General features: G+C 43.6%; 1 protein-coding gene across 2 annotated transcripts in view; it reads left to right on the top strand.

The window, feature by feature from the left end:
- The first annotated feature begins 88 nt into the window (after positions 1-88).
- The window catches only part of ACYP2 (acylphosphatase 2), a 28,799-nt gene continuing 15,604 nt past the window's right edge, over positions 89-13,283 (top strand). The window contains exons 1-3 of one of the 2 annotated variants that reach the window (XM_027898216.1): positions 89-238; positions 852-868; positions 1,959-2,068. In XM_027898216.1, the coding sequence (XP_027754017.1) occupies positions 169-238; positions 852-868; positions 1,959-2,068 (197 nt within the window). In that variant the 5' untranslated portion in view covers positions 89-168. Of the gene's footprint in view, positions 239-851; positions 940-1,958; positions 2,069-13,283 lie in introns of both variants that reach the window. The other variant, XM_027898217.1, reaches the window with a different exon arrangement.

Raw genomic sequence — 13,283 nt, 5'->3', positions numbered from 1 at the left:
GTGTCTCCCTCCCTGTCCGCGCCCGGTTCGGGGGTGCCCTGAGTGCCCTCCCATTCCCGTGCGGCGGCCGCTGACGCGGGAAGGTTGGGCCTCTCGCGCTGCCGTCCGGGCGCTGCCGGCCCGCGGAGCACCGGGCCCCGCCGCAGCGGCTCCTCCTCTGGCGCTGCCATGTCCGCCCTGGCCAAAGCCTCCGGCGCGCTCAAGTCGGTGGATTACGAAGTGTTCGGGCGAGTGCAAGGTAATAACGGGCTGGGGTGAGATGCGCTGAGGGGGCGAGGGGCTCCGGGCTGCGGCGGCAGCGGGAGCGCGCATGCGGGAGGCGGGAGCGCCCTGGGAAGAGAGGCGGGAACGTCATGGGGGAAGAGGCGGGAGCGGCTGCCCCGACTCCCCTGGGACGGGAAAGGTTAAAAAGTAGAACACGTTGTAAGTGTTCCCCAGGTCTAAAGCTCGCCTCCTCCCGCGAAAGCACAGGCCATTCTATCCAGAGCAGTTCCCATTAACCATGTTTGCCCTCGTGGCTTCAGTCGGCGCGGTTGTGTGGGAAAGCCCCCCCCCCCTCCATTCACACACTGCAGCATCTTCATTGACACTAAATGTATCAATGGAGACAATCGTTTACCGAAAGCCAGCGTGTGCCTAAAACGTGTGCAGTTTGTGTAACGTTGATTTTGCAACTGTTCTGAAGTGGATAAAACACCACGAATAACTACGATAGCGTGTGATGAAACAGCACAAATGACTTGTATGTGGCTTATTGCCCTTCTATATCAGGTGAAATTCCTACAAGAGGCATGCTTTCGAATTATTTATATAATTTTATTATCTTAATACTTATTTTCTTTCTCTTCTAGGTGTTTGTTTCAGGATGGTAAGGCAATGCTGCATTTACCAGCTGTACTTTATAGTATAATATTTCCAGTGCTAAAAATATGGCAGCAGGTCTGTACAGTGTAAATATATCCAACTTGAACTTTGAGTTCTAGGTTAGTTGGTTAAGTACTTGAGTCGATTTAAAAGGAGGAAAATGGTCTTCTATTAAAATGGATTTTTAAAAGCTTATTAATGTATTCTTTGTGTAGTATCTAAAGATTGTGTTTGGATTAACAGCAACAAAAAACGTTGCAACACATTGATCTTTAGAGAGGTGAAATCTGAAGCTGTTGATATTGGCTCCTGAAACAAGTTTAATTTTTTAAAAGGGCTCTTTGGTACCTGTATTTAACGAGGTACCTTTACTGCAAATAAATTGATGAATAAAATTGTGTTATGGCTATTGCCCTACACTGAACAAAAATTTAATGGATTTCTGCAAAACAGGCTTTCTGTTCCCTATCATTTCAGTGTTCAGAGACAGATTATGTTTATGTTTTATATGTATTTGAAAAAAATGAAAAAGAAAAACCCTCAAGAAAGAAGGTACTTGGAAGTTGTGGATTTCATCACAAGGAGTGAGTGGCTGGGAAACCAGAATTTGTTCTGGTATTGCAAAAATGCTACAAAACCAATAGAATTGGATTTCCTTTGCTGCTGTTCAGAAATGTAGGAGTTGGGGTTAGGATTTAAAGGGTGAAAGTCAGGTGGAAAGGATTTAAAAAGGAACTGGAGGAAAAGGACTATGAAATTTGTAAATGTAGCAAGTTCAACGAGTTTAAACACTGGGGTGGTTGAACAGGAAGATGAGCAGTGATGGGAGCCATAGAAAGGAATGAAGTAGGTACAAGGGAATGGTGTGGGATTAGCAGAGTTCTTTGTGATCAAAACCTCATTCTCTTCTGAGAACTGGCTGCTCCTGCTGCAGCTCCAGAGCTGACAGGAATAACTGAATGCCTGAGCATGAGCATCACCCAGGGATTTTTATGAAGTGTAGTATTTTTTCACAGTAACAGCTGTGAAAAGTAGAAGTGGGGGTGTGAGTGTTGTGCTGGCACTGATTGTCCTCTCGTTATTTCCCAAACCAGTACACAGAAGAAGAAGCCAGGAAATTAGGAGTGGTTGGCTGGGTTAAAAATACCAGCCAAGGAACCGTGACAGGCCAAGTTCAGGGCCCAGAAGATAAAGTCGATGCAATGTAAGTATTTTTATGGTCTTTTTCTTAAAGTCATTTACAGCGACGTTTTAATAAAAAGTGACAAGAGGATTCATGTGTTGGTGGTGGAACAGGTGCTTTCAGCCAGCTTTGGAGGTAAGGAGTTAAGTTCTTTGAGCATGAACAATCCTGTGTAGCATCACCCAGTTTTGATTTCTGGTGTCACACAGTTCATCAAGGTATGTTCTAAACGTCCTCATTTATTGTGAAATGAAGAAAAAACCTATGGGGGTTTTAATTCATCAAAACTTCTCTGTTAAGAAACACACAGAAGAACTTCTTGAAATGCTTGTTCAGCCTGTACTTGAATGAATTTTATGTAAACTCATGTTTAAATGTTTTTTCCCTGATTTTAAAATACCTAATACATAAATACACACTTCAGCCAAGACCTGTAGTCTCTACCATCTGGAAATAATTTTTGAAGTATTTTGGTGTCTCTAAAAGAATGAGTAATAATTTTCTCTATTAAATTGCCAATTTCTAGAAGCTTAAAGCAATCACTGAGGAAATGATGCCTGAAAAAACACAGAGTCCAATTCAGTTTCTTCCAACTATCACTTTTTGCAAGGGTACAAGTGGAGATTGTTGGGAGATTTAAAAAATCCTTCAGGGCTTTGTTCTCTCAACAAAGAAGGAGTGAGGGTAAAACTTTCCTTTTTCACATGGGCAATTATTAGTGCGTGTTCTGCCAACTCCTTCCCATCCATGAATTGCTTCAAAGCTGGACTTGGATAAAGGTAAGTCGGCTTTGCACAGAAAATGGTGTTACACTTTCCAGCAAAGAATTTTATATATGATTTGTAGTCACTTTCTCCTGTTTTGTGTCTTTAACATGAGGTTGTTTGTCTTGGGCTGTAAAAAATTTACAAACCCCGGGAAATCTCTTTTCCTAGAGGAGGTTTCTATTTATTTTCTGAAAGAACTTTGTCAGTAACCTCTACATATTTAGTAAACTCCATGCGTTGGTGCACCACTCCTAAGGTTAATTTGGTACATAAAATTGACTGTGTGGGGTAATAAGAGTCTGGCTTCCATTTCTTGGGGTAATTTCTCATTTAAAAACACATTCAGCACAAGTAAAGTTGTCTTCATTTGCTGCTGCTTTATTTCACGTTGGAAATATAGGCTGCAGGGTAAGATGCAACTTGGGAGGAACTGGAAGACAAACAGACTTAAAATATGATTATAATTAATTATTTTGAAAGGTGCAAAGCAAAACAGCTTCTCCTGGAGCAAACAGCTTGGCAGGGGCATCCTGGCTCTGCAAAAATCAGTTGGAAACTTGAAATAAGTGTGAACTAGTGGGGCCTGGAAAGCACTGGACGTGCAGGAAGTTGTATTTGCTGAATGTGGGTATGAGTTTTTGGGGGGTGGTGTGTGGAGGCTGATCCCTTCCATGGTGGTAAAGCCAGGCTGAAAGCTGGAAAAATGTCCCGACCTCCCCGAAGCTGGGGCTGCAGTTGGGATCTCACTGAGCTGCAGGAAGTCCACAACATGGATGAAAACATATTTCGATTTTGAATATTTTCTTTTTGTCTTCAGTTTGTTTTTAACAGAACTTTTATTTTCTCAGATCAGGTAAGTTTTAGATGATGTACTTAAGAGCAAAGTTTTGATTTTAATTGGGAGGTTACAGAATGTTTTGGAAGGTGTTTTTAAGAAGACTCAAGAACCTTCTTTACCTGTCAGGTGGCTTTAATATCCCTTGCTGTTTAACTCTAGATGGAGCTGTTGGTTCTGGAAGTGCCTTCACCCACCCATGCTGTGTTTGAAGGGATTCTATTTTTAGCCTGTCACGGTAGAATCCATCTTTCTCCTCACTACCTTTTTCTTTGCTGCATTTCATAGCCCTGTTCTGTTTGCTGCTGTTGCTCCACATAGATCATCACACCCATTATCCTTTGATGCAGAAGCCTCATTTTCCGTGTTTTACCTGTGTGCAAGCCAGAGGATGCTCAAGGCACAAATGTAACAGAGTTGCACCATTCCTAAAACATAATAAATAAGGTTTTATGGGAAACTGAAACCTTTTTTTCCAGGTATGGGCTGATGATAAAAAAGAGGTAAGGGAGGGTAGTCTTTAGTCCTATTTGCTTGTTTTTTTTTTTTTCAGGGATACTTACATTACAGGGATTTTTGCTGTTGTATCTGTGCTATTTTTTCCCTTTTATTCACTAAATAAGGTTGGAGCTGTGTAGTCATGGTGGCTGTTGCCATGGCAACCTGCACTGACAGCCTGCAACTCGCTTTCCATGGGGAATTTTTTGAACTTTGACATATCACTCAGTTAGCCATTAAAAAAGGAAGATTAAGGGTCTTAGTGGGTTGCCAGATCCAGAATTTCTGCCAAAAACCCAAGATTTCAAGTCGGGCTGACACCTTAAAATATGGAATCTTAGGACATTTTAGACAAGACAGCAAGTGTTCTTCCTGTGCCTGAGGAAAGGCAGGATTCTAAATATATATGGCTTGTCTTGGAAATCGGCTCTAATTAGGAAATTAATGCTAACTTTGTTTGAATGGGGTAATTTTTAATATCAGCGTCAGTTAAGAAGAATTAATATTCATTAAGATTTAACTGGCACAAGACTTAAATTACTTCAATGTGTATTTGCATAGAAAAACTTACATTTTTGCAATGTGAAAGGGGAGAAAAAGACTCTTTTTCTTAGTTACTGTTACACCTGCCACTGTTTTTCATTAGTCAGGTGTATCCAAGGTTCCTCTCTGTACCAGCTGACACTGAAGAATTTTCTTCCTCAATATAATTTGTAATTGTTTGGAGGGAACAGCCCTGAGGGCATGAAACTGAACTAAATGCCAGGAAAAATTACCCTCCTTATTTAGACTATAACTGAGCATATTTCTAGGTCTTAATACTCAATTGGTGTTGACATATAAAATGAATATAATTTAGTCTGTGTTTTGAGATTTTGTCCATTTTAGGATTGAGTTTATGTACCAAATATTAAATGTAATAATAATATTTTAAAATTTTCTGCTCAATTTTTTTTTACATTAATCCCTGCTGAAGGTGGTTTACAGTGGGAATCAGTAGCACTCAGATGACAGGAAATGGGATTTTTTTAATTCAGTGTGGGTCCAACTGTAACAAGCACAGGTTTCTTGGGTTTGGTTATACGTTTTTGTTTAAAGGTAAAACTAATGTATACTGGAAAACAAAATTGTTGAGGCATAGCCTATGTGGGTAATAGAATGGTAAATGTGACGGTCTCTTCACAGTGAATGCTTGAGGTAATAATTTCTTATCTATGGTTGTTTATTGCTGAAAACTGACAATATAAATTGTGAATTGTGCTAGTTATTGATCTGTAAATTAAATTTACTCAACTGTTGATGATGACCTGGGAAAGAATGGGATTAAACCTTGTTCTCTGGGGTTTTTCGCAGTTGAGATTAGGTAGATGAACTAATGAGTTTGTTGTAACAACTGCACTCTGATGAAAAGCCCAGGGGTGGGCCAGGTGAGTGAGAAGGTAGTTTTTTGTTGCTGGCCTATGGGAGGGAACCCCAGAGGCTGTTCCTCAGGGGCAGGAGGGAGCTGTGCCTGCTTCCAGCATGGAACGGAGCCCAGTGGCTGGTTGTGCTGCCCCTGCCACGGGGCTGTCCAGCAGTGTCCCAAGGGAATTCCTGTCCTGGGGCCCAGGAAAAGGCCCTTTTCCCTGTGGGCTGCAGGGGCTGAAGGCAGAGGTGTCACTGCCCTGGAGGGCACCCAGCCCACCAGGGACAGCCCCAAATGTGTCCTCCTGGCACAGCTCCTCTGCTTTCCACTGTGCTGGATCGTCCCTGCGCTCTCATCTGCCACAAACCACGGCAGCTTTTATCCATGGGCAGGTCTCTGCATATAGAATAGTGCAAAAATGTTCCCCACGCTCCTGCTGCTTCAGCTGCCCTGGGTGACCTTGGAGACTTTTTTAATCCAGCCATTTTTACAGTCATTGTGAGCTTGCAGTAGCTCAGTGGAATTGGAATTCCTTATCAAGTGTCTGCTTTCTGATCACTGAAGTCTCATAGTTATATATTTCTATAAAGAAATTATTTGTTTCTATGCTAAACATAGACTTATAGTGGAAATAACTATTTAGGATTTACCAAATACTGTCTATAAGAACTTAATCCTCATTTTTTGTCACCTTTTGTGTACTGGATTCTTTCAAGGAGTGCAGGCTGAGCAGTTTAGTCTGATTTGAGACTAAAACAAAAGGTGCTGTTGAAGAGCCCATGTCCCTGTTGACATGTAAGGTTACTGAGTTTGGGCAGGGTTTAATTGTCCCAGCCATTACCCTGAAATCCATGGTTTAGTTTTGTCTCATACCATAAACACGAGCTGCTTTACTGGCAGCCCCAGGACTCCTTTTGTTCGCTGCGATTGGAAGGTGTTCCACACTGTGCATGTTCGTAGGCCTATTAAACAGGGGGGAGAAGAAGAGTTGCTGTGGGTCTCCTGCATTCCTGGTCTCATTACCAGGGGGCATATTAATAGTTGTTTAAATATTAGATACAGAGAAGACACAAAGCTACTTTTTATGTTTATAAAGCATTTACCAGATACTATCCCTGCATTTAAGCAGGCCTGAAGTTCTGGAATTGTGCATCTGGAATAAAAAGTGTTTTAGTTCATGCAGTGTCTTAGAAAACTCAGTGTGTGATCTTGGACTTTCTTCCTGTCTCTGGTGGGTGTTGCACTCCCAAATCCTTTGGAGTGTTAGTTCACCAAGGCTGACTCTGCTACAGAATTCCAGGCTTTCACTGGCTTAACTGAGGGGTGTCTGTGGAAACACTCAATTCCAAAATCCCTGTGGCACAGTTAAAAGCAGGGAGGATTGCAGGGTTGTATTGGATTGTACTGTAAACACAGGCAAGGGGAGCTGTTGTTTGAACGCTCAGTTGAGGCATTTTCTTGCATAACTAGAAGTGATCTGCCTTTCATCCACACTGAGAAGTCAAACTTGTTTTGACTCTAAATTCATCTTAATTAAACCACAATAACTGTTCTGCAGCAACTCTGTGCAGGATTGCTGGGGCTTTGTGGGAGACTGGTTTCAAAATAGAAATTAGAGTTATGTATGATTTCCACTGGCGGCTTTTTATTGAGCACTTATACATTCTTTATTGTTGATATTACTGGGACCACATGTAATGCTTTGATACTTCCCGAGTGAAGGTGTTCTGTTACTGCTGATACAGGAGGATGTGGTGCAGTTCAGTGCTGTTATTGTGGCTTTTTGTGCTGAAGAAAGTGTTTTACATGTCCTTCGTGCTCCAGCACAACACTGAAATAGAGACATTAATGAGTAAAAGTTCAGTCTAAACCAGGATTTTTAAATGGCTTTCGAACCCCAGCTTATTTTTGCAAGCAGTCAAAAATAAATTTGTGCCAACAAACCAGTAATTATCAATAAAAGCATGTACTTAGTGTAGGTTTTCTTGGAACTTGTGCTGAATGTGGTGTTTCAAACAAGTTGTGAAAATAACAACCAACTAATGTGGCTGTTCTATTATATTATATATATATAGATTATATATAATCTATATAGTATTAACAAAAAGGAACAACTTCAGAATGGCAATTTTTTTGTTTTCCTTGTGTGTGTGCTGGTACTTGAAAATTAATAGGTAGGGAACAAGCCTGTTATGACTATTTTTCTGTCTTAAGAGGGATGAAGGGTGTTATTGTGGGTTTGGAGGTGTTTATAATCCACAGGAGAAAGCAGCAGTGAGCTGATGTTAAAGTTGCACGATGGGAGGTATGAGCTGTGAACCCTGTGCTCAGTGGGTGGAGTTACACCTGAATTTACTGCTGTAATCATGCACAAGCCTGGAATCTTGCTGCTGCTGACCTTACTGTTCTGGTGGAGAAAAGCATCGTCTCCAGGATGCAAACACTTCCTTAGCCGTGGGAATCTGGGACTGTAACCAAAATCCCTGTCCCTTATGCCATGCTGTGTGAGCAGGTTAGAGCTTGTTTGATGAGGAGAGGCCTCTGAAGGCTAGCGATGTTGCTGAGATGCCTGTTTGTTTTATCCCCCAAAATGCTGTAGTGCTGATTTGATTCACTGACAAGCTGTGTTTGGTTTATTTACCATATTTTTACAGAGGGGGAGTGGGTTTCACACTCATCTGCTTAAGACGCACCCTTTGCCAACAGCAGAAAAGTCAGAATTGCTTCTGCTCTGCTCTCAGCTGCTGTTAGTGCATTGCAGCAGTGGAAAAATGTATCAGTGGGTAACTTGATTATAACTCAATTTTACCTTGTTCTTTTTTCCCAGTTCCTTCCTCTGCTCCCTCATCTCGCTCTCCAGGGAAATACAGTGTTTGTTGGCTTAGTGCCATGCCCTGAGATGTTTCCTTGGAACAGAGCTGGAGGTTCCCAACTCTCTTGCAGGGTTAATGTTCCTCTTTGTATCTTTGTCTTTCTGTGGCCCCTCTGAAGAGGATCGTTGAGTCTCTGTAGAAAGAATCACATCAGCTTGGAGGAGCCCCTGGGTTTGGTCTGACAGCCTTTTGCTCTTGAGCTGATTTCATGTAGTCCCTGCCTTAGAAGCTTTCTTTTCCAAGCTGGGTTTCTTGGAGCTGTTTTTCTGTAGCTGGGGTGGAACAGCTGCCTGCTTTGATGTGGAATGAATGCTCTGCTTGTGCACCTCGAATGCTTTCCACTGCTGTTCAGATCCGTGCTCTGCTCTCGTGGTGCTCAGGGCTCTTCCTGCTTGTTTCCCTGCTGCTGAAGGAACAAAGAAAATCAGTCTGGAAAGTGGACAGAACTCAATGAAAAAAAAAGAAAGCTTTTAATTTAGAAAAAACCAGTCAATAAATTTAATTAATGCCTGATTTAAAACGGAGCAGCTGATACTCAGTTTGGACAAAGTTTCCTTGGGCTTCCAATGAACATTGTAAAGGAAGAGGGTCCTGAATGAGTAGTTTTCCTTCTCTTTTTGACTCCATAAGCCACAGAATTCTAATACATGCTAGAAAACAAACCATCTGGAGCAAACCCCTAATCTATTCTAGTTTGTAGATCTTTCAGCAATCATTTAATGACATTTCAGTCCTCATATTTTTGGATGTGAGCAGCTTTGATGTGGCACAGAGGAGCTCTCCTGCACTGCAGTTCCGCTGTACAAATGCTAATCCTGAGCTCTGGCCCTGCTTACTGGAATTTCTGAACCCTTCCTGGAAATCAGATTTCAAGGGCAGCACTAGAAACTCCTCAGACAGCACAACTCTGCCCCACTGTCACGGGGGAGGCATTAAGGATTCAGTAAATCCAGGAGGCTGGTGTTTTGCAGGGGGATTTTCAAGAGTTTAGGGGAACGAGGTTGGTTTGACTGGCTATCCCAGGAGTGGTGGGGAAAAGCTGCTGCCAGTCCCAGACCTGTGCCCTGCTCTTGCAGGCTACACCCAGCAGCTGGGGCTGCAAACTGAGCTCTTCCTTGTTAGTCTGGGGGCTGGAGGGCTGCAGCCCTTTTTGTTAGAGATGAATTGCTGTGTTATACTGCTGCCCTCAGGAACTCTGGGCAGGAGTCCTCACACTGCTGTGGGACCTGCTGGGGAGAGCAGAGCTGCTGGAATGCTGTCCCAGGGATGAACCCTGCTGTCACAGTTGGCCTTATTTGTGTTTTCAGCTTTCCTCTGGCTGCTCCATCCTCTCAGTCAGGGGAAAGTGCTGAATATTAGCCTGGGTGAAATGAGATACATCTCTGCTTGGGTTCAGATTGAAGTGCTGACTGTGCCTGGGGTTTCACTGGGATCTGCTGGGATGTGCTGGAGATCAGGATCTAATAGATTTTGGGGTTCCAGGTTTCTGTACTGTCCAGTTCCTACAACACGTGAACAGTTTTGTTAAATTAAAATGGAAAATAATTCAGTTGAGAGGCTGCATATGGATCACTCCTGTATTGTGGAGGAACTGGGGCACAGCAGATTCAGTACAGTCTCTTATGGCAAATTTGTGATGGAGCTGAAGGAGTTGTGGGACTGTGGATATCCAGTCCTGTGCTAATCCTTAGAACAGAGTTTCTCCCTGTAAGTTTGGGGCTCTGCATTGGTTAATACCACTGAAGCACTGCTCACAATTTCAGGATATGTTATGCTCTCATCTAGTTTCCACAAACTGCTTTTGGACTGCTTTAAACTGTATAATTGCATTATTGAATCAGCTGATTCCTCGGGCCCAGCTGGAGCAGTGGGGTTTTGCCAGGTCCAGGAGAAACCCGTCTTTCTAATCCCCAAATTCCCCTGATCTTTAGCAGTACAAAGAAAAGAATGATAGGCTGTAGTCAGTCAAGATCCCCTTACCAACATGAGTCCTGTGACCAGAGAACAGGCAGTAAAATTAAGGAATGGAGCTAGAGAATGAGAGGATTAATTTGCAGATGTAAACCTGTAGCACAGAGATGACCTGACTGGCTCAGTCACTCAGGAGATCTGGTGCTGACTCTTAGTTTCAGTTGTCTCCTGATTTCTGCTCCGTTCTCTGCTCTTCTGATCCTGTGATTAATTTAAAACAGAACTGTTTAACTTTCCTTGTTAGTAGCCACAAAATCCAAACATGCCTTTTGTAGTCCTTGCACAACAGAAGGGCAGCAATTGTTAGTGTGCCAGCTGGCTTTTTTTTTTTTTTTTTTTTTTGTTAAATGCTAGCACTAATAATAATTAATTGGGTAATTACATAGACATTTTCTTTCTGGCTCGTGTCCATCTGGATGGTATAGGCAGAAAATCCAGTGTGGAGGGGAACATACGAGCAATTACTCGTTTCAGTGAGTGCCTGTAAACAAGGTCAGCTCAGCAGGCACCCAGGAAATCTCTTCTGAAATGTGATGCTGTCTGCATTATCCTTTTAGAGGGGCTTGGTGCAGCACCAGGACAGCAGCAGGATTTCTCTGCTCTGAGTCCACACAGCAGATTTCCCAGGGCTTGCACACCCGTGGATGAACACTTAAAAAAACCAGACCCATGGTCTTTCATTAAAATTGTATATTCTTATCCTTGAATGCTCTTTTGCCTGAGTTCAGTCACAATTATTCAGTAAATTTAGGCTAACAAAAATCCATTCAACTAAGTGTGTGGTTTAGCTGATATTGAGGGATTTTCCTGTTACTCCCAACCAGAAACATGTGGAAGGCTGTCGATTTTAGTGTTTTAGCGAGCCCCATACATTCTGAGAAATGCTGAATATTCTGCCTGACTGTGTTTGAGAGATTTAAAAACTACCTTGAGTTTTCTAGTTGTCAGACACGTGAGGTTTGCCTGCTGGAGACATGGGAATTGCCAAGCATAGAGCACGAGGGGCTGGGGCAGGAAGGAGTGTGGGGCTGGCAGGGGTGGCTGTGGGTTAACACTGCTGTGGGATTGGCGTGGGAGGGGATGCTGGAGCTGTGGGACAGCACTGTGACCTGTGCAGGGATCACTGAGGGACCCTTCCCTGGGCCTTTACCCTGAGGAAACCACTGTTATTAACTCTGCACTTCCTGACTGGGCTTTAATTATCCTCCCAAATGGAGATAAAAAATGAACTTCATGCCTTTAGCTGGAGTCCTGCATGGAAACTTGTCTTCTCCCCAGGGGATGGTGTCACTGGGAACGTGACTCCTGTAGGAAGGCCTAAAAGAGGTCTGTGTTACCAAGGGGGTTGAAAATAGAACTTCCTGAAACGCTCTCAGTGTTTTTCCAGCTGATGTGGCTCTCCAGAGTGATGCCACAGACCTTGGAATGGGTGGCTGCTGTAGGAACACAGAGCCCAGGTGCCTGCACCGAGGCTGTGCCTGTGCATATCTCCCTGCCTGCGTCATGGCACTTATTATGGGATGCACTTGCCCTGCTCCCTTTGGCCTGTTCAGAAATCAGGGTGTGCTTTGGGACACAGGGACCTGACAGAAATAGGATGTTGTTTTGTTCTTTGCAGGTGATCTGAGCTGTGTGGCTGGTGTTTCAGTGACTAGCAGGAGCAGATGTGCCAGAGCACTGGGGGCAGTGGCTGTGAGTCCCTCTGGCCATGTGAGGCTTTGGTTGTGTCCCTTTGGTCGTGTCCAGGGCAGCCAAGTGTTTGTTTGCAGCCGTGGTTTCCCTGGCAGGCACTTGCTTATTGTTGCTGTTGTTAGAGAAAACCTCCAAGGACAAAGAGGAGAGGTCAGTTTGGTGTGCCTTCAGTAATGTGCTGATGTCAGTGGAGCCATACCTGGGATGTAGCAAGGGTTAGCCCAGAACAGCTGTCTCTAGGTGGGTGTGAGTTCCCTGATCTACACCTCTTAAAATACAGGCCAGGATGGGCATGTTGAGCTGTCAGGGGATCAGGCAAATCCTCCAGTGGGGAAAGGAATGCCCAGAGGTGCCCTGGGCTGCCGAGGGTGGAACACACAGTCCATGTCAATGCCACTTGTTTAAGCCATTGTGGTTGGCAACCCTGTTCCCACCCTGCCTCTGCTCTTCGAGGGGATCAGCACTGCAAGGTGCCAATGGCTCTGGGAATCAATCTCAAGGTCACATCTAAATCCAGGAACACAAAACGCAAGGGCTGTGCTGTGTCCCCCCAGGCTAGGCAGGAATAATGGATCCTCTGCAGGGCTCTTACACTGATCCTGGGGTTTGCTGAAGAGGAAGGAATACGGTGAAGTCCTCTAAATGCTGACATAAAAGAAAACATTAGTTCTGGTTCTGTAACCAGCTCAAAAAGCCAAACCCAGATGGGCAGGAGGAGCAGGTTCTTGTATTTCTGTGCCCACGATTCTGTCCCTCTGCAACAGAAAGGGCAGCTGTCTGGAGCCCAGCAGACACTCAAATCCAGGGGCACTTGTGTGTCCTGGCTCCACTCCAGCCTGACAGGAAGCAAGAGCCTCTTGTGGCAATGTAAGTTGAGGGTTTTGGTTATATTTATACCCCTGTAGTGTGGCAGAGTGACTGGATGACAAAGAAATTCTGCCTTGATGAAATTTAAGCTGCCTAGTGATAAATAAAAAAATAGAGAGCCTCGTGAAGGGGTTTTTTTTCAGAGCATATGGCTCTTGATGGAAAGATTTTTTTTTTTTTTAAGAAAGGTTAAAAATTAAATTCCTTTGGAAGAGAGGGTTAGAACTTGAGAAAGTATGCCAAGAGGGCTATCGCTCTAACAAGTAACTTCTGGTGTGATTTAGTTGGTGAATTAAAAAAAAGTCTAGAAAGGGAGATGAGTTTTTAG

This window comes from Empidonax traillii, unplaced genomic scaffold (assembly GCF_003031625.1).
Source record: "Empidonax traillii isolate 1590-97213 ecotype Southwest subspecies unplaced genomic scaffold, ASM303162v1 scaffold584:size400879, whole genome shotgun sequence".
NCBI classification, from domain to species: domain Eukaryota; kingdom Metazoa; phylum Chordata; class Aves; order Passeriformes; family Tyrannidae; genus Empidonax; species Empidonax traillii.
Note: the sequence above shows the minus strand (reverse complement) of the source record. Positions and strands in the feature narration are given on the sequence as shown.